The 24,228-nt window shown below is 46.3% G+C and overlaps 1 protein-coding gene across 1 annotated transcript; it reads left to right on the top strand.

Moving 5' to 3' along the window:
• The first annotated feature begins 21,644 nt into the window (after window positions 1-21,644).
• Window positions 21,645-22,346, top strand: LOC131674064 (uncharacterized). Its single transcript, XM_058952550.1, has one exon. The coding sequence runs from the start codon at window positions 21,645-21,647 to the stop codon at window positions 22,344-22,346; it is 702 nt and encodes a 233-aa protein (XP_058808533.1).
• Window positions 22,347-24,228: the final 1,882 nt, after the last annotated feature.

Here is a 24,228-nt window from a genome sequence, read left to right as displayed (position 1 = left end):
CAACAATTACGGCTGATCACCATAATTGCACCGCAGGGTAGGTGCACCTCCCTTAATTATCGCGTGACAAAATACATTTGGTATTTTGTCCAACCGTGTTAGTGTTAATTTTTTGTATTTGCGTCGAGCGTTAGATCGCGCCAATATTCGTATCTTCTCTCTCTCTCTTTCTCACCGAAAGTTATTTAATTGTAAATCCTATTCGCGTGCGTCAGTCTTTCGGCCCGACAAAGACTGTAGAGATTTTTTATTAATAAAATCTATTAAACTTATTCGCCGATTTCGTCATATAATTTTTCCTAATAGTTTAAACAATTGAAAAAGGCTTAGGTTTTAATCCGATTACAGCTAGGGGATTAAGTGGATTAGGAGCAAAGTCGATTAAACTTAAAACTCATCGAGTATCACAAGGCACGTGACTTAAGGTGAGTTCAACTCTGCTTGATCGAAGACAACTAAGTTAAGTCAGCTGACGTTAAGGCGAATACACGTATTAACATACGTGTTAACGGAGCGGCGGTTTGCTCTGCATCGTGGGAGTTTGCTCTTAAATAAATTTTTCATTTTGCAGATCTACCCCCCCCCCCCCCCCGTTACATGGCACCCAACTGGTATTAAGACCCGTGTCGTGCGAATAGGATTGTGCGTCGAAGGTAATCGACGCACGAGAGAGAGAGAGACGATTGCGCGAGCGCTTAGGAAGGTTTGAGCGGGTGGTAGAGCGAGATCGTGAGCGGTACGCCCTCTGCTGGGGAAAAAACGAAACCACTTCGAACCTTTTGTTAAAAATTGTTAAGACTTTTGTAAAAAGGGCCGAAAGCGATAATTATTGGTAGGTCGAAGTGATTTCAGGTCGTACGGGATAATCAGATGTTAACCTATTTCAGCCATAGTTTGGTGGATAAAGGGGGGTTGGTAGCACCTGATCAACGATAAAGTAGAGAGCGTGACCCAAGCGTGCAGTCCAAATATTAGCCAGGCGGAGCAAGCAAACAGCAGGCTCCGACCTTAGGTAGGATATTTTTATAATATTTATAGAAAGTTTGCGGAGACTGCACGCGCTCATAATCTCCTTTTAAAAGGCCTTATAAAAAGAGGCATTAAAAGTCGTAACACTAAATAGTGTACACCCCGCTCATACCTTGGGTGATAGGAAGCGGTAGTGGTCGATTAGGCCGAAATTTTAAACCTCAACCGCATCCTACACCCGTGCGGAGGCAAGATGGCTCTGTTGTCAGCTCAAATCGACAATTGGGCATTAGAGCTGACCTCCGCACAGAGCGAACACTATTTAGCGGATTTGGAACTGAGCAAGGATGGAAGTGTCATCCAACAGGCGGCTAGGCTTGGGAGATGGTTGCTGGGTGCGTACACCGCCACAGATTTTCAAGAGACCACGCACAGCAAAAAGGTGGCGGGGCGCAGGAGGCGAGCCCGACAAGCGTGGCTCGACACAGTCTATGACGAGTTGGAAAACTCCAACGCGGATGATAACAGCGACCATCCCCTCAGGATTATCAATAGGGAGGGAATATCATTGACTGATATGTCAAGGACATTCACCTGCCCGGACGAGGACTCTGAGGGTGAAGCCAGCCGCCAAGAAGAGAATGAACTCATCCAGAAGGCCCTCCGCACGCAAGAGCAGGAGGAGGTGGAGAGGAGACAGAGCAATCCGGATCCCAGGTCGCAGGAATCCTGCACTCGGAAGGAACCTCAGGAAGAATTATCCTTGAGTGAAGCCTTCCGGGAAATAGAGTATCTGAAGGAGGGAGTAGACCATAACCAAAAGTTGGTAGGTCGAATCCTAGAAACCCTTCAGACTCTGCAGGGATTACAGGTGTGTGCGGAGCGCGAGGCGCAGGACATGCGCATACGAATTCGAGAGTTGGAAGACGCAATGCATGACATGGCCAGTGCTAACCGTTCTTCTCAGCGTGACTCGGTTCAACCGCGCTCCGGAGGTAATGTGGACTTTCAGGACACATTCACCTGTCACTACGACTCGGGGATTCCGGGGAGTACACCGGCTCCTCCAAGACCAATACCTAGGAGAAGGGACGTCACCACACCGGAAGTCCTCCAAAGAAGAGGAGGTGAAGAGGATCCGGAAGTTTATGGGAGATCCGCACCCGTTCGACAGAGGAGTCGAAGCGGATCATCTGGCACCGGACATCAGATATTCTCAGGGCTCTCCACAACCCGAGATGTTGGGAAAATTGTCCGCGGATGGAAATTGAGGTTTGCGGGCAGTAGGGCACAGAGCGTAGATACGTTTCTGTCGAGGTTGGAGGATCTGCGCGTAGGTGCAGGACTAACTGACGACGAAGTGCTTTGTTCCGTATCAGAGATCCTCGAAGGTAACGCGAGGACCTGGTACGATAACAACAAGTACCAGTGGCTCAGTTATGACGAGTTCGTCGCGGACGCCCGGGATTGGTTTGGCACAAGTACGCAACAGCAACAAAGGCTGTTGCAGGAAGCCCAGAACCGGTTCCAGGGTGAGGACGAACTAGTGCGAGACTACGTGTCCAACCTGGTGGCTCTTGTCAATAGACTAGAACCGCCCATGCCCTTGGAGAGGTTATTAGACCTACTCCATGCAAACCTCCTTCCAAGCATCCAAATCCAGCTGCGCCGGAGCGAGATGACGTCGATACGCGAATTCAACAGGAGGTCGACCGAGGTACACAACACCTTATCTTATGGTCGCCGTCCACGTGTATTCGCTGACCCCAACTCGACGATCTTCCCTCAGCACGCCTACCAGCCGAGCAAAGGAACGGCTGGTAGTAAATCCCAAACCGCTGCAATGGCCAGCGAAGGAAAGGCGCGTGCGAAGAAGGAGGGATATCCGTAGCGCGGACTGGGCGTGGAGAACCCCGCCAGGAGGCCTACCGAAGAAGCATCGGTATCGGCTACGCAAGCTTCCACTTCTGATAAGAAGATGAAGGAACATCTGGAGGGCATCGAGCGGATATTGTGCAAGTTGGCCACTGACAAGCAAGGCAGCCCTCCAGAACAGCGTAAGAGCCGATGGCGTGGAGGAAGGAAAAATTCTCCTTCTTCCAGGTCTCCTGACGAGCGGCGAGAAGGGTAGAGGCGGAAGATAGACTTTACTAAGCCTCTCCAATGTTCCGCTTGTGGCAAACTGGGATTTAGTCGCAAGTTTTGCCCAGATTGCAACAAGGGAAACGGCAAGGAGAGCGAAGAGAAGAGGTCATCTTCGCGCCTCCAGTAAATTCGACCTCTCGCTGCGGGTCGCCGATGGGAAACAGCAAGTTGTCGGCGACCCAGGGATCCAAACAAGTCCTGGGAGGGCATCAAGAGAGCCCAGGACATAGCAGTATATTAGAGCGGAAGGCAATTGAACCCGATGTCAGCCCTCGGCAGAATAGGGGAGTGGTTATCCTGAAAGGACCAGATGGCCACATACAGATTGTGGAGGAGGGGGAAGACTCCAGGGAGAGCCACTCCACACAAAAAGCTCCTCTGCCGAAGGGATCCACGAGTAGAAGCCAGCCCACCGTCGTCGCGGCAGCGGAAGGAAAAAAGCCGCTGTAAAGCACGATGAAAGGAGGCGAAGATGGGACTCGTGGATATGACCCAGAGGATGAGACCAGGTGGTGGTTGCGGGTAGACATAGGTGACTTTAAAATTAGAGCACTCTATGATACCGGCGCCTCATCCACGGTCATGGGTCAATTAGGGCTGAGATTGGCGTCGGAGATAGGACTCGGGTTGAATGTGACCAGGGCGGGCGATGCAAGGCTTGCTGATGGACGCCCGTGCCCTATAATTGGTCACGTGATGTTCCCTTTTAAAGTAGCGGGAATCACGAAGACAATCAGAGTCGCCATTACGCCGCTGCTCACAGATGACTGCTATGTAGGCGCGAACTTTATAAGAGAGTTCCGCGCAATTTTGGATCCCGATGAGGATGAATTATGGCTTAAGAACGCCCAAGTGAAAGTACCAATGGAAGTGGCTGGAATTGATGGTACGGCTTTTCTCGCACCGGTAGGACTATGGGAAGCCACGGAGTCACAGCTTGAAGAAATTGAAGACCTCGTCAGAATATTGATTCCTGACGGGGGTCAGGCTTTAGGTTGTGCCGTGGGGGTTGAGCATGAAATAGATGTTGGAAATGCTCGACCCATCAAACAGAAGTACTACCCAGTCTCAGATAGAGTGCGAGAGGAAATGCACACGCTGGTCAAAGATATGCTGGAAAAAGATGTTAACGAACCAACGACCAGCGGATGGTCAAGTCCAATAGTAATGGTAAAGAAGGCAGATGGATAATATAGGTTTTGCGTGAATTATCAAAAGGTAAATGCATTGCCAAACCTGAAGCCTATCCTTTACCATATATGAACGACATCCTAAGACGAATAAGGGATGCAAAGTTCATATCTACTTTGTACTTGAGCAGTGCGTACCATCAAATTCCCTTAAAGGAAGAATCGCGTCCAATATCAGCGTTTGCAGTTCCTGGATTAGGGCACTTTCAATTTAAGAGGATGCCCTTCGGACTGTCATACGCGGGAGCGACCTTCCAGAGGTTGATGGACAAGGTGATAGGCCCGGATATGGATCCATTCGCTTTTGCTTACCTTGACGACGTAATTGTGGTTTCGTCGTCCTTTGAGGAGCATAAGCGGCACCTAGAAAGGGTATTAAAAAGAATTCTAGGTGCGGGCCTAACCATCAACAAATATAAAAGTCACTTCTGTAAGACGGAAGTCAGGTACTTGGGAGTTCTTGTGAACCAGGACGGATTAAGACCAGATCCCGAGAAAATACGCCCGATATTAGAATATCCAACACCCCGGACTGTCAAACAGGTGAAGCAGTTCATGGGAATGACCTCGTGGTATATATATAGACGTTTTATACCCGACTTTGCCATGATCGCTAAACCTATAAACCGCCTGACAAAGAAGAATGTACGTTTCTCTTGGGAAGAGGAGCAAGAGCGAGCTTTCCCGAGATTGCAGGAGGCGATGACTTCTGCCCCAATACTGCAATCACCCGATCCGAATGGTCAGTTTGTACTGCAAACTGATGCCAGTGACAGTGGAATCGGGGCAGTTCTCGCACAGGATGTCGATGGAGAGGAGCGTGTAATAGAATACGCCAGCCGATCACTCAACAGTGCCGAGAGAAATTATACGGTCTCCGAGAAAGAGTGTTTGGCAGTGGTATAGGCCATTGGAAAGTTCCGACCGTATATTGAAGGGCATCACTTCAGGGTCATCACTGATCATAGTTGCCTGAAATGGCTCCACAATATGAGAAATCTCACGGGAAGATTAGCGCGATGGGCGCTAGCATTGCAAGGCAATGTCTTCGATATCGAATATCAAAGAGGGGATCTCAATGTGGTGCCAGACGCTTTATCTAGGGCCTATGAGGAGGAGGGAATTGAAGTGAGTGCTATAAATAGTCGGCCGGAGACCACTGACGCCTGGTATTTGCAACAATACCAGGAAGTATGCCAGGACCCACACTCTCACCCCACTTGGAAGGTGGTGGGAGGGAGACTGTATCATTATTAGCCTGATGAGGATGGTGAAGGGTCCATCGACAACGATGAAGCGTGGAAGCTTGCGGTGCCTAGAGAGTAAAGGCACCAGGTGCTCCAGGAAATCGATGATGCTCCTACTGCAGGACATCAAGGACAAGAGCGTACGTTCTCCAGGGCTAGGCGCTTGTACTACTGGCCTAAAATGTATGATAAGGTCAGGGAGTACGTAAAGAGTTGCCCGGTATGTCAGCAGTGCAAGGTGGAACAAAGAGCACCTTGCGGGCTGATGGGTCGTAGACAAGTATCACGACCCTGGCAGGTGGTGGCCGGTGATATCACTGGTCCATTTCCCAAAAGCTCTCGAGGTTTTGAGTATATCTTAGTATTTGTAGACTTGTTTACTCGCTGGGTAGAGTGTGTTGCGATACGCAAGGCCAATGGGAAGACAATCGCAAGGGAATTACACGAGAGGATCGTCACTAGGTTTGGTGCGCCAGAGGTATTCTTGTCAGATAATGGAACCGAATTTAAGAATCAGGAGGTCGATTCATACCTGCAGATGAACGGCATCCAGCGCGCTTTGACTCCCGTGTATCATTCCCAAGCGAATCCCACAGAGCGAGTAAACAGGACACTCAAGACCATGATCACGTCTTACGTAAGCCGTGATCATAAGAGCTGGGATGAACACCTGTCAGAGTTCAACTTCACGTTGAACTCGGCAACTCATAGCGCCACCGGATATAGTCCTGCGATGCTCATGTTTGGGAGTCAGCCGGTACCTCCTTTGACGTTCAGAAGAACCCAAGATCAGCTGGCCTTTGAATGTTCGGAGGGTCAGGCTGTGGAAGATTGGGCCGAACATATGGAGAAGCTTCCTAATTTGTGGGAGAGAGCTAACTCCAAGTCAAAGGAGGAAGCTGCGCGTCAGGCGGCTTATTATGACCGGAAGAGACGGCAACCCGAGTTTAAGGTCGGAGATTAGGTTTGGAAGAGGAACAGGATTCTATCTTCAGCTGCTCAAGGTATTTCAGCTAAATTAGCGCCGAAATATGCGGGCCCGTACGTGATTGAAGAGGTTTGTGGTTCCAACACGTACAGGCTAAGTAATCAGCTGGAGATCCTGTCTGAGCTCTTCCATGCCAAGGATCTTAAACCATATTACGGTCCGGGTGAGGATAGGGAAAGCGAGGAGGTCATCGAACCTCGCGAGCTGCCAGATGAACTGCCGTCGGAGCAAGCGAACGATTCCGCGAATGCGCGCGAAAATTCGGGAGGGGATTTATCGGATAGCGAGCGGATCCAATTAGCAGCCCCCACGGCCGTAGATAAAGTTCCCACCGAGACGTCGGATTTACCGGTATCTGCCCCAACTAAGAGAGGTCGAGGTCGACCTCGAAAGGTTCCAGAGACGGTCACCGGTCCAGCGAGGGGCAACAACTCTCCCGTGAAGGAGAATAGAGGGAGAGGTAGGCCTCGAAAGACCGTGCCCGTCGTACAAAGGACGGTTGGGCCGATGAAACCGAGCGGTAACCGACGAGGGCCAGGACGTTCCCACAAAGAATCGCGAGGGAGCGTATAACTCGGTGGGATGCGGCTTATTTTAGGGTTTTTCTTCGCGCAGGGAGATTTATCCGAAATTTGTTGTTTTTGGATTTTTCAGATGGACCGGAGAATCGTCGTCGAAGAGGAGACCTTCGAGGTGGTCACGCAGATGCTGTTAGATCTGCAACTGGGCCCTGATGCGACGCAGCTAATTGAAGATCTGCGGAGCTTCGCCAGGGTCCAGTTGGAAGGGACCACCCGAAGGGAGCGACGCAATGCCTCGGTGGCAGAGGTTCTCCGGGATTCATCGTGGGTCGCCCCAAAGAAGGCTTCTCGGGACGCTTCGACACAGACCGAGGACCAGGACAGTGTCGAACGTCCCAAGTCTACAGTGGACCAGGGGGTGCAGACCCTCAAGTCCGGCGTATCCCTTACGTCGGACAGTGCGAGCCAATGCCCAGGACCCAGGGAAACCTGTGGGACCTCGCACTGGGTCTGCAATCATCCCCGGATCCCTGAGCAGCCTACTCTCCTCCTCGACTTCAGACACGTGCGTCTGGGGATCAACGAGGTGGAGAGTGCATGGCTGTTCACTCAAGAACTCCAGTCTCAGGTGCAGGAGCACCTGAGACGCTTTTTGAGCCGCCAGGGCGCAGAAGAGCTGCTCGGGGAGTGGGCAGGGATAGCTCAGCGTCAGAGGGCCTACGGAGAGGCCCTGCTGCGGGTGGATAACGGACAAGAGTCCTCTGCAGCGTTCCCGGCGCCGGCTCAAGAGAAGAGAGCCCCGGGAGCTACTGACGCTGGACCGACGCTCACGGTCCATGTGGACGGGCGCATGGCTCCTGATACTACCATCGTGGTCAGGTCGCAGGATGGACGTGCGACCGCCACGGTGGGAGGCGTGACCATCACCGCCTCACAGGGAGTCAGTGCCCAGCAGTCCCCTCTGGCTGTTGAGCAGCCATCACAAGATCTGGAGACTGCTCAATCTCGGTCGCAGCTGAGGGGCTGCTACATCTGTGGGGAGCCTGGGGTGACCAACTCCCAGCGGTGCCCGAAAAAGTCTACACACTGGCGCTACCCGAAACATCGCGCGCCAGGTCTAGCCAAACGATGATGTAGGCCCTGGAGGGCAAATAAATTAGCCGAAATAAAGAAGGGAGTTATTATTTTGTTTCCTTTCCTTCTTTATTACTTTCAGGTTCCTGATGGCAGCGAATCGCGGGTATTCGTCCTGCCCGGGTAGTCAGGACTTGGAGGGGGCTGCAACGGTAGTCGATTAAATTAATCGAACCGTTCGCGATTCTGATTTTCGCGCGTTAGTTCTAAGTATTGAGAGAGAGAGGGGGCGCGCGATCTTTTGAATTGGTTAAGCCTCAGCTGTTACTTGTGTAGTACCGCCAAAATAGTTTAGCACAGTGTTCTACCGATTTGCCAATAAAAAAGTTTACTTGCATTTTGGATACGTGTGCAAGGGTGAGCGAGGAAGTAGCGACAGTAGCAGCATCGCGGAAGCAGCAATAAAAGCAACAGCTATTATACAGCAGATTTGCGAACGAGGCAGCACAGCTGATTCTGATCTGAGGAGCACCTTTAATTTGCTTCAATAATTACGGCTGATCACCGTAATTGCACCGCAGGGTAGGTGCACCTCCCTTAATTATCGCGTGACAAAATACATTTGGTATTTTGTCCAACCGTGTTAGTGTTAATTTTTTGTATTTGCGTCGAGCGTTAGATCGCGCCAATATTCGTATCTTCTCTCTCTCTCTTTCTCACCGAAAGTTATTTAATTGTAAATCCTATTCGCGTGCGTTAGTCTTTCGGCCCGACAAAGACTGTAGAGATTTTTTATTAATAAAATCTACTAAACTTATTCGCCGATTTCGTCATATAATTTTTCCTAATAGTTTAAACAATTGAAAAAGGCTTAGGTTTTAATCCAATTACAGCTAGGGGATTAAGTGGATTAGGAGCAAAGTCGATTACACTTAAAACTCATCGAGTATCACAAGGCACGTGACTTAAGGGGAGTTCAACTCTGCTTGATCGAAGACAACTAAGTTAAGTCAGCTGACGTTAAGGCGAATACACGTATTAACATACGTGTTAACGGAGCGGCGGTTTGCTCTGCATCGTGGGAGTTTGCTCTTAAATAAATTTCTCATTTTGCAGATCTACCCCCCCCCCCCCCCCCCCGTTACAAGGGATTACTAGGATCAGGAAATTTCAAAGTAATAGTATCAATAAATATTTTTTTAACATTATTAAAAGCTGTTTCATGCTCAGGTAACCATTGATAGCCTTTGCTTTGTTGCAATAAATTCATTAAAGGTCTACATATTTCAGCATAATTTTTTGCAAATTTTGTATAAAAATTTACAAATTCAAGAAAGCTTTGCAAGCTTTTTTAAGTTTTTTGGAGCTTTATAATTTTGAATTATTTCTAATTTACTTTTTTGAGCTTTTATACCGTATGGAGTAATAATAGGTCCTAAAAATTTAATTTCTTCTTGAACTAATTGAGATTTTGAAAATTTCAATATATAATTATCTCTTCGACAGCGTGTAAATAACACAGCTCCACAAAAAAAAATGAAAGTATTTTCCCCGATATCTGACTGTATGTTCTTTATGTTTTTGAGGTCGCTGAATCCGAATCCGGGGTCCGTTTGACTCCATCACGTTAGGGTTAAGGGCATTTGAAGGTCAAATTGCGAATCGACCCGTTAAAAAATTTTAAAAAAATTCATAATATATTTTTAGGATTCCTGATTCCAAATCCAATCTTTTTTGAACCTCAACATGTCAGAATCAAGGTCAAACGGAGGTCAAATCATTCAAATCGGATGATACAATATTTTTGACTCCAGATTCTGAAAGAGCGGAAAATTTTACGTCCGAATACGTAGTAACTTTTTTTTTAAACCGACTTCTGTAGGTCGCGTTGCGGTTATCCAAAATAAGACTTAGATATCTATTTTTGGAATCTGTTGGCAGCGGTTTTTTCCATGTATTTGCATCCAGGACACCTCCCCGTGGTGACGGCGGTCAACGGAGTTGTCTCGCTATCCGGCAAAGTTCCTGGGTCATGATGCTCATGTCGTCATGGCAAACACACCGGAAAAACTTACGATGCAGGGTGTCGGAACCCCAGTATCGGCGGCTGATCAGGGTGAGAAAGCGGGCCCGCAGGCGACGTCATCATGCGACCGTAGCTTTGTTAAGGTGGCTAACTTGGCCTTACCAAAGTATAAAGCTACAAGTATAGCCAGAACCTCTAGACATGAGCATGACAACCAGGATAAACCAAATTATTTTTGTTACGTTTGTGCTGCATTCGCACCACCATATAGCCGGAAAAATATCACTCGTGCTGTGCGTACTGCATACAGTTATTGTTTTTCATCAGAAATATTGAATCAAGATGAGAATTGGGTTCCACATGTCGTTTGTCTGCGTTGTCATAAAATGTTGCTGACATGTTATATGAAAAAGGACCTTTCAAAGTTGGAATACTCTGTATCAGTGACATGGAATATGCCAGAAGCAAAACAAGACTGTTTCTTCTGCAATACCATTACTCACGGATACAATAGGAAAAATAAATCAAAAATCAAATATATTTTTACCGATAAAGTAATTCCAGCTGTTTTGATTTCAAAAAATAGTGGTAATGCCAAGAATCCTGTTGTAGACGTCCTGGTCAATGAAGAAATAGGTACCGAAGAAGTACAAAGAGAGGAAAGTGACAGCGAGATAGAGACAGACAAAGGAAGTGAAAGTGACGAAAACCAGGATGAAAGGAATAAGGAGCCTGCAAAATTTACGCAGAATGAATTGAGTAACTTAGGAAGAGAGTTAGGACTTTCAAAGGAAGCTCATGAACTTTTGACTTCAAGGCTGAAACAAAAGAATCTTTTGGAAGAAGGTGTAAAGATTTCAATTTATAGGAACAGAGACCAAGAGTTTCGACGTTTCTTTACTAAAGATGATACAGTGGGATTGGTGTATTGCAATGATATCAACGGACTTATAAATAGTTTCAAAGTTAATGTCGACAAGCCGAATGAGTGGAGACTGTTTATAGATTCTTCTATTCGCAGTTTGAAAGTGATATTGCTCCAATAATGTACTGGCTCCAATACCCATAGCTCACTCTACACTTCTCAAAGAATCTTACCAAAATATGAAAATTGTTTTAGAAAAAATCAGTTACAAAGAACATCAATGGAGAATCTGTGGTGACCTCAAAATCATTGGAATTCTTCTTGGGATGCAGAGCGGGAATATTAAATACCCTTGCTTCTTGTGCCTTTTTGACAGCAGGGATCGTCAAAATCACTACATCAAAAAGGAATGGCCAACGAGAAATTCTCTGCAGCCTGGATCGTCCAACGTCATTCAGCCGCCTCTTGTAGATACATTAAAAATTTTAATTCCTCCACTGCATCTCAAACTTGGTTTCATGAAGCAATTTGTCAGAGCTCTAGATAAAGATGGAGATTGCTTTAGATATATAGTGAAAAAAATGCCCAAACTCAGTGAAGCCAAGCTAAAGGCAGGCATTTTTGATGGTCCACAGATCCGAACGCTCTTCAATGATCCCAATTTTACATCTCAAATGACAAATTTAGAGAAAGCGGCATGGACTAGCTTCCATGCAGTTTCTAAGTATTTTTTAGGGAACAATAAAAGTCCGAATTATAAAAAACTAGTAGGTGTTATGATTGAAAACTATAAGAATTTAGGATGTAATATGAGCATCAAATTGCATTTTGTAGACTCTCATCTCGATTTCTTTCCAGAAAAATTAGGTCATTTCAGTGAAGAGCATGGAGAAAGATGTCATCAAGACATGAAAGATATGGAAAAACGCTATCAAGGAACATGGGGTATAAATATGATGGCAGACTACTGCAGGAATTTAAAACGAGATATAGAAACAGTTCCAGTAACACCTAAAAGAAAACCATTACGTAGATCGTTTGAACAAAAGCAAGTCCGTTATCACAAACGGACATTAAATTAAACGGACATTACGATGTAGTAAAAAGGACTAGCTTCGTGATCAGTGACTCAAAAAACATGAAGATCAACTGTCAAAAGAACCAGAATTCTAATCTGCGTTCAATGTTCCGGCCAAAACTAGATATCCAAGTCTTATTTTGGATAACCGCAACGCGACCTACAGAAGTCGGTTTAAAAAAAAAGTTACTACGTATTCGGACGTAAAATTTTCCGCTCTTTCAGAATCTGGAGTCAAAAATATTGTATCATCCGATTTGAATGATTTGACCTCCGTTTGACCTTGATTCTGACATGTTGAGGTTCAAAAAAGATTGGATTTGGAATCAGGAATCCTAAAAATATATTAAGAATTTTTTTAAAATTTTTTAACGGGTCGATTCGCAATTTGACCTTCAAATGCCCTTAACCCTAACGTGATGGAGTCAAACGGACCCCGGATTCGGATTCAGCGACCTCAAAAACATAAAGAACATACAGTCAGATATCGGGGAAAATACTTTCATTTTTTTTTGTGGAGCTGTGTAATGTACGTAAATGATGTATATGTTCATTGAATATTTTAGAAATGCTTAATATATCATCCACAAACGGTATTATAAATTGTTTTAAATCGCCAATTGAGAAATTTAAAGCTCTTACTAATGCTGCTGTACTAGTGCATGTACCGAAAGGTATTACATTAAATTCGTAGGTATTACCTTCGATAATAAATGCCGTATATTTTTTACTTTCTTTTTCGAGAGGAATTTACCAAAAACTACTTGTTAAATCAAAACTAGAAATAAATTTTACTCCGAAACAATGTTGAAAATTATCATTCATATGTAGTGGGGCTTCATAATCTTTTACTAATTTTTTGTTTTGTTTTCGAGCATCTAAACAAAATCGTACTAATCCATCTTTTTTAATGCTTATAACAATTGGATTAATATAATTACTAATGGATCGACGAATAACGCCATCCTTTAAATTTTTTTGATTGCAATTCGAACGTTTTCTCGATAATTTAACGGTATAGGATACTGTTTTAAAAAATATGGCTCTTTATCTTTTAGAATTAATTTATGAGTGAATACGTTTAATAAACCTAGTTTTTTTACGAAATATATCTCTGAATTCGTACACAAACGAAGCTATCTTATTTTTTTGAGCATCGGTGAGGTTAGAGCTTTCATCTACTTTCTCATTAATTACCCCTCGAATTAGATTCACAGAATCATCATTTATGATGCCTGCGTCTATTTCATTACGAGTTAGATCAATGAGTAATGGCAGATCATTACCAAATTCCGAGACAGTATCATACTGAATAACTAAGCTTTGAAATGTACTTTCATCTATAAATGTATCGTTATATTTTAAGTTTTCTAAAGTATTATTAATTTCAAAATAAATTTGTTCATTATATGTATTGTAACGAGTGTCGCTCGTTAAAAGTAGAGCCTAAGCGCTTCCATCGCGTGGGACAACGCAAAAGCCGGCCCGCGAGAATCAAGCAGAGAGGGGGAAGCGGAAAGCGCCCGCGAAACGAACGAACGAAAGAAAGTGGGAGAGAGAAGAGAGATTAGGGCATCGGTCATCGCGTGTTAAGCGCGCTTAACATGGGACAGTAGGAAAAGGGGAAAGGGAAATGAGAGCGATTAGGCCGCCGGCCGGCGTGCGCGAGGCGCGAGGAGAGGAGAGGAGCGCATGGCGGCATTCGAGTCCGGACCTGCGGATAGATAAGCACAAGTGACTATAAAAAGAGATCGAAAAACTCCTCGACTGACATCGAGTGAAGGTCTGACAGTTCCAAGGGAGCAGAGAATCCTAGCTGAGGGAAAGAACGTCCACTGCCCATTATAGTCAGTTGCCCAGAGTGGTCTGAGGCGACAGTCGAGGATCACGGGCAACTGTGGGTCCGGGCAGGGTTAACCACGGCTGAGGATAGTGCTGCAAAGAAGAGCCAGAGCTCGAAGAGACCCGTGGACTCCGTCAAGAACGCGGTTGTCTGCAGCAACTCGTTCCCGTAACGTAAGTCCTCGGTAATAGATGTAATTGCGTGCGGCCGAATATCAAAATTAGATAGCGTGCGTCCTTCTCTCTCTCTCTCATCGCGAGCGCGACGTACCCGGCGAAATCTCTCGGCCACAGCGTTACTTTTGTAAGATCGAACGCGGTAAAGAAGAATAAAAATGTAGATCTTGCGACAATTGGCTGAGACTTTTCTTTTCGAATTCCCTTTTGTTTTCCTCTCCTATCGCCCATAACAGAACCTGCCCGACCTTGAGTCACTGGGCAACCCGGATCGCCGCACGTGTTCTCCACGTGTGGGTTTTCACGGGCTCTGGGGCGAAAGGTCAGAAGATCGAGGCTGTCCGAACGAGCTGATCGAGGCGGCGGTTAGCCTCGCAACGCAAAGAATATCCTTTCTTTAACGGGTGAGATTTTTATTTGCACCCCGAATGAAATACCCCGTTACAGTGGCGCCCAACGTGGGGCAAGGGTAAGGAGTGGAAACCTCCATTAAACATTCGCGTTTCTTTTACAACCCGAGAGAGAAAGACAAAGATAGGTCAAATAAGCGAATTGTAAGAGCGCACGTGTAGGGCTTAAGAACGCGCGACTCAAAAATACAAGTTCGCCGGAAAATTCCAGCCTGATCGGAAATAAAAATCGCGTAACTCTTGTAAGGCCGAGAGTACATAACAACAACACCGAGCAGGCAGGACAAAGAGCGGTCACGAGTGAAACAAAGGCGCGAAGCAAAAGCATTAAATTTCAAGAATTTGAAAGAGCTAGACTTGGGCCAATGTAAACATTGGCCGAGGTCGAACTCACAATAACATCACACGCGAAGACACGATCCTAAGAATCTCACTCGAGTATTTCCTTTTTTGTTGTTTTTTTTTTCACTCAACCGCCCAGCGACGAGCTTGTACAGGATGGCGCGCCCCGAAAACTAACAATAATTTTGCCAGCAAATAGTTGACAAAATTAATAGGCAAGACAATTGTTAACAAAAGGCGTAGCAGGGCGCGCCCACGAGTCGCGCGCGTACAAATCGGCCAGTCAACAAAATAGTTTGTGTTGTCGAAGTCATCCCGACAAATAGAAAACAACTGGCCGTCAATTACAAAAAAAAAGCAAATACACGTGCGCACAATAAGCGAAACCCAAAGACAGAGAAACAAAAATGCATTTTTGCCTCTCTGTTGATAATAAGTTTCGCAACTAAAATGGCTAATTTCGATGACACGATCTTGGAAATCGAGGCTTTTGTCAAGGGTATGTCCCAGCCAGAGCTCGAGCGAACGTTCGATAAATTAGAGCTCAAACAGGCGGGAGAGCGCACCGCCCAGGAACAGAGATTAAAGAATTGGCTGATGGGGGACTATACAGCAGCCGAGTTTGATCAATCGAGGGCAACAGAAAAGACATCGGATCCGGCGAGAAGGATAGCCCTCCGAACTAGATATATAGAACAAGAGTGCATAGCACTAGAAAAAACGCAAGCAGCAGAAGCAAGTAGTCACCCTCTATGCAGACTTATGATCGACGACGAAATAAACACGAAGCTAAACCTCACAACAGGAGCGTCAATGCAAAACGCAGCAGCAAAAAATGCGCGGGGCGAGGAAGATGAAGAGTTGATTCGCCCAAATGCGCAAATATCAGAGCCCACTGACGTCGAAAAGCGCCTAGAGCAAAGGCCACCCGAGTTACTGAGTTTATTCGGCAAATATAAAGAGCGAATAGATTATTTGGAAAGAGCGTTAACGCGAGCGATGGAAAAGACGTCGTCAATGGCAGCAATGTGCCAATCAATATGCGCTACCCAAGCAATAGAAACCAACAGATTAAATAAAGCCTTGCACCGGATAGGTATATTAGAAAATGACCTAGACGAAATGGTGGAAACAAGCAAGGAAAATAGTCGAAGTCCACAACCTCCAGTAAAATCGGTAAATTTCGCGGACACCTTCACGCTCCACTACGATCCCGCTCTGCCGGGCAGCACTCCCCTCCGGGCGAACCCGACGCCGGGCGCTCGTTGGACCACCGAGCGCCCCCCGGTTCCGCCCTCATGAGGGAGTGGACAGCAGAGGACTAATGACTCCTCAGCTGATCGCGTTGCCGGACAAACAAACAATTTCTCGTACAACGCGATGGCTAGTTTTGCGTTCCCAAAAGACGTCGGCAGAATAGTGCGAGGCTGGAGGAATAAATTCTCAGGTGAGGATCAGCAGAGCATCGACGTATTTTTAGAGAAACTCGAGGCACAAAGAATATCAGCGGGGCTGACTGAAGACGAAACGCTAAACGGACTAGCAGATTTATTCACGGGAGCAGCACAAACGTGGTATCTAAATAATAATAAAGACTGGACTTCGTACGGAGATTTTATTCGCGATGCACAAGAGTGGTTCGGCACGAGTATACAGCAACAACAATGCTTGAAAAGAGAAGCGCAAGCGAGGTATCAAGGACCCAACGAGCCCGCGAGAATTTACCTGACTAAAATCCAAGCGATAATGAACAAAGTCCAACCCCCAATGTCTCAGGAAGAAGTAATGGAGTTAGCCTATTCGAACCTGCTGTCGGGAATCCAACAACACATTCGGAGAAAGGAATGCTCCAATATTCGAGAGTTATGCAAACGAGCAACTGAAGTCCAGAACGATCTCCATTACGCTCAACAAAAGCGACAAATGATTGATCCAAAGACGGCACTCTTTCCCGAATGGATGTACCAGTCCCCTACGACTACCACCTCCGCCCAATCCCAGCCGAAGAGGACTAAAATTTTCGGCATGGGGCGGAGAAGGGCGAAGGAAGAGAGGAGATGAACCAAGCACACCTCTCGGCAACGACCGATAACAGTGGCACCGCAGTCCCGATGAGTCAAGTGGAGGAGTTGCTCACGTGCCTATTGAGGGAAGAGTTGGCAAAGGCTGTCCCGCCCAATGAGGGTGACAAGGGTCACAGTAGCTCTACAGGACAAGGAGCGAAGTTTAACCCCAAGCCCAGGAGGCCAGTGAACTATTCGAAGCCACTCCAGTCCGGCAAATTAGGCTATAGTGCGAGGTATTGTCCCGATTGCAATAAGCCCGCCGGGACGGGAAACGAGAGGGGCAGCGGCTAGAAGGAGTCCGGGCCGCTTCCGACGTTAAAGGGCTCCCCCAGGCAGGGCAGTCGCGTGAAGAGTCTGCCACGCGCTGTCCACGGTGTCGCCCGGCGGTAGCGAAGCAGCGCTGAGGGATGGAGTGCTAGAGCAACGCCATGGCTTCGCGACGAAGGCTGACCGCGCGGAAGAAGCGTCACCAGAGGGAACCCGCCGGAAAAGTGAGGCAAAGCCTCGCATGCAAGAAGAGGAGAGTGATACGAGGCCATTTGTCACAAAGGTCAAGAAGGTCCCAGAGAACGAAGCACGAACCGAAGACGAGCAGGACCAGACGGCTCCGACACAAGGCTGAAGTGACTCAGGACGTCGTATTGAGTCAAAGAGCAACGCGGAGAAACTCAGGAGCATAGAGACCGTAGATAAACGCGTGCCAAAGGACGCAAACGACAAGTCACCGGCAGTAGGAGCTACAAGAGGGAATCGCTCAAATAGTGGGGGATGCGACGACTACGAACCTGAGGATGAGACGAGATGGTGGCTACCCGTCCAAATTGGTAGTTTCCGAGTTCGGGCATTATACGACTCGGGAGCATCATGTACGACGATGGGTTCATTAGGCCAACAGATAGCGGCCGAGATGAAAATCACTCTTGACGTAAGGAAAGCGGGCTCGTGCCGGCTTCCCGATGGTAATTCTATTACTATCATAGGATACGTTATGCTGCCTTTTACGGTTGGCGGTGTAACTCGGATAGTAAGAGTAGCAATTATCCCTCATTTGGAAAGTGAGTGCTATGCCGGTATGAATTTTGTGAAGGCATTCAAAGCGATCCCCGATCCAACGGACAACACGCTGCTTTTGAAAGACGAGCGAGTAAGTGTGCCAATGGAGCTCGTAAGTTTGCACGGTGTACCAGAGATAGCTTCGATCGGAATCACAGACGTGTCCGAATCGCAGCGCCAGGAAATAAAAGAGCTCGCAGGGCGGTTGTTGTCCGAGCCCGACAAAACACTGGGCTGCGCGATCGGTGTGGAACACGAAATCAGCGTGGGCAACGCCCGCCCGATTCAGAAGAGGTACTATCCCGTTTTACCGCGAGTAGAACAAGAAATGCATCGCCTGGTGAAGCAAATGTTGACTGCAGGCGTAATAGAACCATCGAACAGTGGGTGGTCAAGCCCCATTGTGATGGTACGCAAGGCGGATGGATCATATCGTTTTTGCATAGACTTTCGGGAAGTGAACAGAGTGACCGAGCCTGACGCTTATCCGATACCGTATATGCAGGATATTTTGTGGCGTCTGAGAAATGCGAAATATATATCGACGCTTGATCTCAGCTCGGCTTACCATCAGATCAGCCTGAAGAAAGAGTCTCGCCCGATCACCGCATTTACGGTGCCGGGCATGGGTCACTTTCAATTTCAGTGCATGCCCTTCGGGTTATCATATGCGGGGGCGACTTTTCAGAGAGCAATCAACTCAGTGATCGGACCTGAAATGGATCCGTTTGCTTTCGCTTCCCTGGACGACATAATAATAGTATCGGCTACGTTCGAAGAACATAAAGAACATCTGAGGCGAGTACTATTGAAATTGAAAGGCGCAGGTCTCACGGTAAACCAGGACAAGAGCGTTTTCTGCAAATCAAAAGTGAGATACTTGGGAGTGCTGGTCAATCGAGAAGGAATCAGACCGAACCCCGAAAAGGTCAAGCCCATCGTCGAGTATCCGATACCCCGATCAATTTGCAAATTGCGCAGCTTTATGGGAATGGCATCCTGATACCGGAGATTTATCGATGACTTCGCGACTATTACTGAGCCGCTAATAAAGCTCACAAGGAAAAAGGAACCATACGTATGGGGCGACGAACAACAGACAGCTTTTATGAAAATTAAAAGCCGCATGATTACGGCCCCTATTCTCCAGCCTCCCGATCCTAATGGCGATTTTGTCCTGCAAACCGATGCAAGCGATTCCGGATTAGGAGCGGTCCTGACGTAGACTGTGGGCGGAGAGGAGAGAGTGATTGAATTCGCCAGCCGGGCGCTCTCCAAAGCGGAAAGGAATTTTTCGGTCTCGGAACGGGAATGCCTTGCGGTAGTTTGGGCCACTGAAGAATTCAGAGCTTATTTGGAATGTTACCATTTCAAGGTGATCACAGATCATAGTTGCTTGAGGTGGTTGCAAAGCATGAAAAACCCGATAAATCGGCTGGCTAGATGAGCGTTAAAACTGCAGGGCTACTCCTTCGAAGTAGAACATCGTAAGGGGGCACTCCATGCAGTACCCGATGCCTTATCTAGGATGTTCGAAGAAGAAGAGCCCGGGGCGGCGGTAGGCGCCCTCACTTGGGCAGATCAAACAACGGACAAATGGTTTATGGATCGCAAGAAGCAGATCATCAAGAGCCCGGAGTCGTGGCCTACGTGGAAAATTTCCGGGGAGAATTTATACTTTTATTCTCCCGACCGGGACTCGTCCGACGATATGAGCGAGGACGAAAACTGGAAGCTGGTCGTGCCCAGCGAGTACCAGAAAAAGGTGTTGGAGGAGTGCCACGACGTCCCCACCTCTGGGCACATAGGGCGAGAAAAAACACTCGCCCGCGTTCGGCGCTTCTACTTTTGGCCCTCGTTACTTAAAGACGTTCAAAATTACGTACGAAACTGTCAGATTTGCCAGCAATGCAAGGTAGAGCAGCGCCCCCCCTTACGGACATATGGGGCGTCGCTCGATAAGCCGCCCTTGGCAAATCGTGGCGGGTGAAATATCCGGACCGTTGCCCAGAACAGCACGCGGATATTCATATATGCTTGTCTCCGTGGATCTCTTCACACGTTGGGTAGAATGTATACCGATCCGGAAAGCTAATGCTAGGACGATAGCGAAGGAGTTCCACGAGAAAATATTGACGCGTTTCGGCACATCGGAGACGTTCCTGTCGGACAACGGAACAGAATTCAAAAACCGATACTTCGACGAATATTTATCGGAGCAAGGTATCCTTCATGAATTGACGCCCATATACTGTCCAAGGGCGAACCCAACGGAGCGTTATAACCGCACTCTCAAGACGATGATTAAATCATATCTCGAAGGACGACACAGTGACTGGGACGTAAATTTCAGCGACTTGGTATTCGTATTAAACACAGCAAAACATAGTACAACGAAAGTAAGTCCGGCGATGTTGAATTACGGGCGGCAGCCGATCCCGCCCCATACGTTGCGCCGAGCTCAGGACTCTCTCGTTAGCGAAAAGGAAGACGTGAGAGAGCGGCAAAACTGGGTAGATCACATGGGAGGTTTGCCCGCGCTATATCAGGAAGCGGTGACTAGATCAGGAATAGAGCAAGAGCGGCAAGCGAGCTTTTTCGATCGGAAGCGCCGCCCCACTCCTTTTAAAGTCGGGGATTGGGTGTGGCGAGTAAACTGCATCTTGTCTTCAACGGGTAGCGGAGTCGCGGCAAAATTGGCACCGACATTTGCAGGGCCTTATATAGTGAGAGAAAAACTCGGCTGCATTACATATTGCCTGGCGAACCATCAAGAGGACCTCGACGGAACAATCCATGCCGAAGACTTGAAGCCCTTCTATCAAGAGGGGGACGAAGAAGAAGATAAGTATACCCAATCACCGGAGGGAAGCGAGGCGAAGCGCGACCCCCCCCCTCCCCTCAGGAAGGTAATGAACCACCGCAAGTCGAAAACGCGGGTTCGGATAGCGAAACACCGCCTGAAAACAAGGGCGACGGCGTATTGAGCGAAGACCCAGGAGGTCAAAACCCCGTCTAACCGGTTAAGAGGGGGCGAGGTCGCCCGCGGAAAACCCCCGTCCCAGTTCCTAAATTACCGTCAGTAAGACGTCCCCGAGGCCGACCACGGAAATGCGTACAAGTGATCCGCCGGACGAGCGTGTGAGATAACCTTACCCTTGCCCGATCATCCCTGTGCATAGATGAAGAAAATCATAAATTTGACCCCTACATGACCTTAGGCGAGGGGGGGGGGACCGTACCCCACACATAATACGTTATCTGAATGTAGAATTTTCCGCTCTTTTCGAAACCAGGATCAAAAATATGGGTTCCTATTCATAAAATGACTTTGACCTTCAAATTACCTTAAAAATAAATCTCAAGGTCAAATCGGATTTCATAGAAAAGTTGCAATCTTTTTGTAGAACGCCAATCGTCGAAAATTCGGGGTGGTTCCTTTAAAATGGGACACCCTGTATATATATATATATACAGGGTGCTTTATATATATATACAGGGTGCACCATTTTAATCGAGGTGGCCAATTATTTCGTTCCGAACGCATGATAGGGAAAAATAGTTTAGATAAAAGTTTTAGGATTTGGAAGTTGGCATCCTGCTTCGAACGGTTTGATCGAACGCTTACACCGCCATTTAAAAGCTGCAATCATGGCTCATTCTAACATCAATTGGGTTCAAGCTTTGCCTCTGGTACTTCTTGGTATTCGTTCTGCTTTTAAAGAAGATATCAAGGCTACTTCAGCAGAGATGGTCTATGGAGAAATTCTTCGTTTACCTTTTGAACTGCCTTCTTCAAACCTTGAAAACAAGAATCTCGGCGATCCAAGCAGCTTCCTCTCAAGCTTACGAGAGTTCATGTCACGCTTACGCCCAACTCCAGCATCAAGACACTGTCAACCTGGCGTTTTCGTTTTCAAGGAGCTCTCCAAATGCAGTTATGCCTTTTTGAAACAAGGACCTTTTCTGAAGGCACTCCAACCACCATACACTGACCCATACGAAATCATGGATCGAAACACAAAAACGACTACACTCAAGATCTGTAACAAACCTACCAAAGTCTCTATTGACCGAGTGAAACCTGCATTCATTTTGCAAGATGATGTCACACCTGTTCCTGTTTCTGTTCCTGATGTTGTATCTACAGAACCAATTCCTGTTCCTGTTTCTATTCCTGATGCTGTACCTACAGAACCAATTCCTGTTCCTGTTTCTATTCCTGATTCTGTACCTACAGAACCAATACCGGTTCCTGTTCTTGATGTTGTGCCTACAGAGCCCACGCAAATTCCCGAACGCACTACGCGATTTGGCAGAAGAGTCAAATTTCGAGACATTTTAAATTTGTAGCCAAATTCTCTGCCAAGGGGGGTAGTGTGGTGAGCACACCGAGCATTCGAACAAACATTCGAACGTGGTTGAGAAACAAAAGTGTGAGCATAGCAACGAACATTCATTTCATTTAATAAAAAAACATTTCTATAGTTAGTCTGTCAATTGTATTCTTAATAAAGAGACGGTTTAATATTAACCAATTGACTTATTACTAATAGGAGTAAAATACTCGAATAAATAGCCATTTATTCCTATAGGGACACCCGATGGTGACCATCTTGACCTTGAATTTGATTTTCAATGTTATTTGAAGATCAACTTTGTTTTTTAATGGAAACCCTTATTTTTTATCCCGGATTCCGATAAAGCGGAAAATTTTACGTTCAAATCACGTAATATGTGTGGTGTCCAAATGATCCCCTTTCCACCCCCAAAGTCATTTCAAGGTCAATGTTACTTTTTAAATGAGAACCCTCGTTTTTTATCGCACGTTTGAATTCATGACTTTGGTGTTCGGGTTGGGTTGAGGTGGGGGGTCATTCGGACCCCATAAATATCCCATCATCTGAATGTACAATTTAACGTAGAATTCAAACCTGCGACGAAAAATGAAGGGTCCCATTTAAAAAGTAACATTGACCTCTAAATGACTTTGGGGATGAGATAGGGGTAATTTGGATCCCACACATATTATATGATTTGATTGCAAAATTTCCCGCTCTATCCAAATCCGGGATAAAAAATAGGGTTTCCCATTTAAAAAAACAAAGTTGACCTTCAAATAACCTTAAAATTCAAGTTCATGGCCAAGTTGGAGGTCACCATCGCCTATCCCCCCTTCAAACCCTAAAACTTTCATTCGAACTAGTTTTCGCTAACATGCTTCCGGAACGGAATAATTGGCCACCTCGATTAAAATGGTTCACCGTATGTGTGTGGGTGTGCGTGTGGATATGTTTGGGTGTATGTGTATATACAGAGTTGGCTATTATAATTGATGCACTCAAATATCTTCGAAAATAATTAGTAAAAAAAATGTTTTATACAAAAGTTGTCGCGGACGAAGAAGGCCGTCCTATAACGTTGATTTTGACATTGAACTTTACTTTCAAAGTCATTTGGAGATGAAACGGTTTTTTTTCAATGGAAATCTCTATTTTTGACACTAGATTCAGAAAAAGCAGAAAATTTTACGCCCAAAACGATATTACCATAATTTTTTTAAGACCCTTCCAAAGTCATATCAATGTCATATGGTAAAAAATACTGTGGTGGCTATTTAATAGAATTTTAGTATAGAGTAATCGTAATTGATGTACTTTCACGAGAAATAATTAATAACTAAGAATCTCAATAGCTTAAGAACCCAATAACTAAGGATCCAATAACCCAATAATATAAGAACTCAAATAACCCAAAACCTAATAACTAAGAACCTAGTAACCCAATAATTCAATGTGATAACGACTGTGAAAAAATTCGACGTGAGTCCCTTAGCCTCTCACACTTATCATATTACACTCGATGTTCAAAATGTCCTCCATCAGCTTCAAGACACAAATTTATGTGCCTTTGAAAATGTTGTACTGTTCTGAGCAAGGTCTTTCTTGGAATTGCTGCACAAGCTTGACGCATCCGGTTCATCGTGTCTTCTCTCGTTGTTGGCTTTTGTGCAAAAAGATCATTCTTTAAGTAGCCTTACAAGTAGAAGTTAGGAGATATTATATCAGGAGAGTTCGGAGGCCAGCCAACTGGACCTCCTCGGCCTAACCACTTCTCATTATAATTTTGTTGTAATTAGAAATGCACGTACTGTTAGCACGAAAAGGGATGGTATACCTTCTTGTTAAAGCCACATTCATTGTCATATTTCCAAATCAACTTTCTCCAGAAAGTC

This window comes from Phymastichus coffea, unplaced genomic scaffold, assembly GCF_024137745.1.
Source record: "Phymastichus coffea isolate CEN01 unplaced genomic scaffold, Cenicafe_Pcof_1.1 PCOF00014, whole genome shotgun sequence".
Classification (NCBI taxonomy): domain Eukaryota; kingdom Metazoa; phylum Arthropoda; class Insecta; order Hymenoptera; family Eulophidae; genus Phymastichus; species Phymastichus coffea.
Note: the sequence above shows the minus strand (reverse complement) of the source record. Positions and strands in the feature narration are given on the sequence as shown.

Coding starts and splice junctions, on each gene's coding strand:
- LOC131674064 (XM_058952550.1), top strand. CDS start 21,645: ATGGCTCATTCTAACATCAATTGGGTTCAAGCTTTGCCTCTGGTACTT.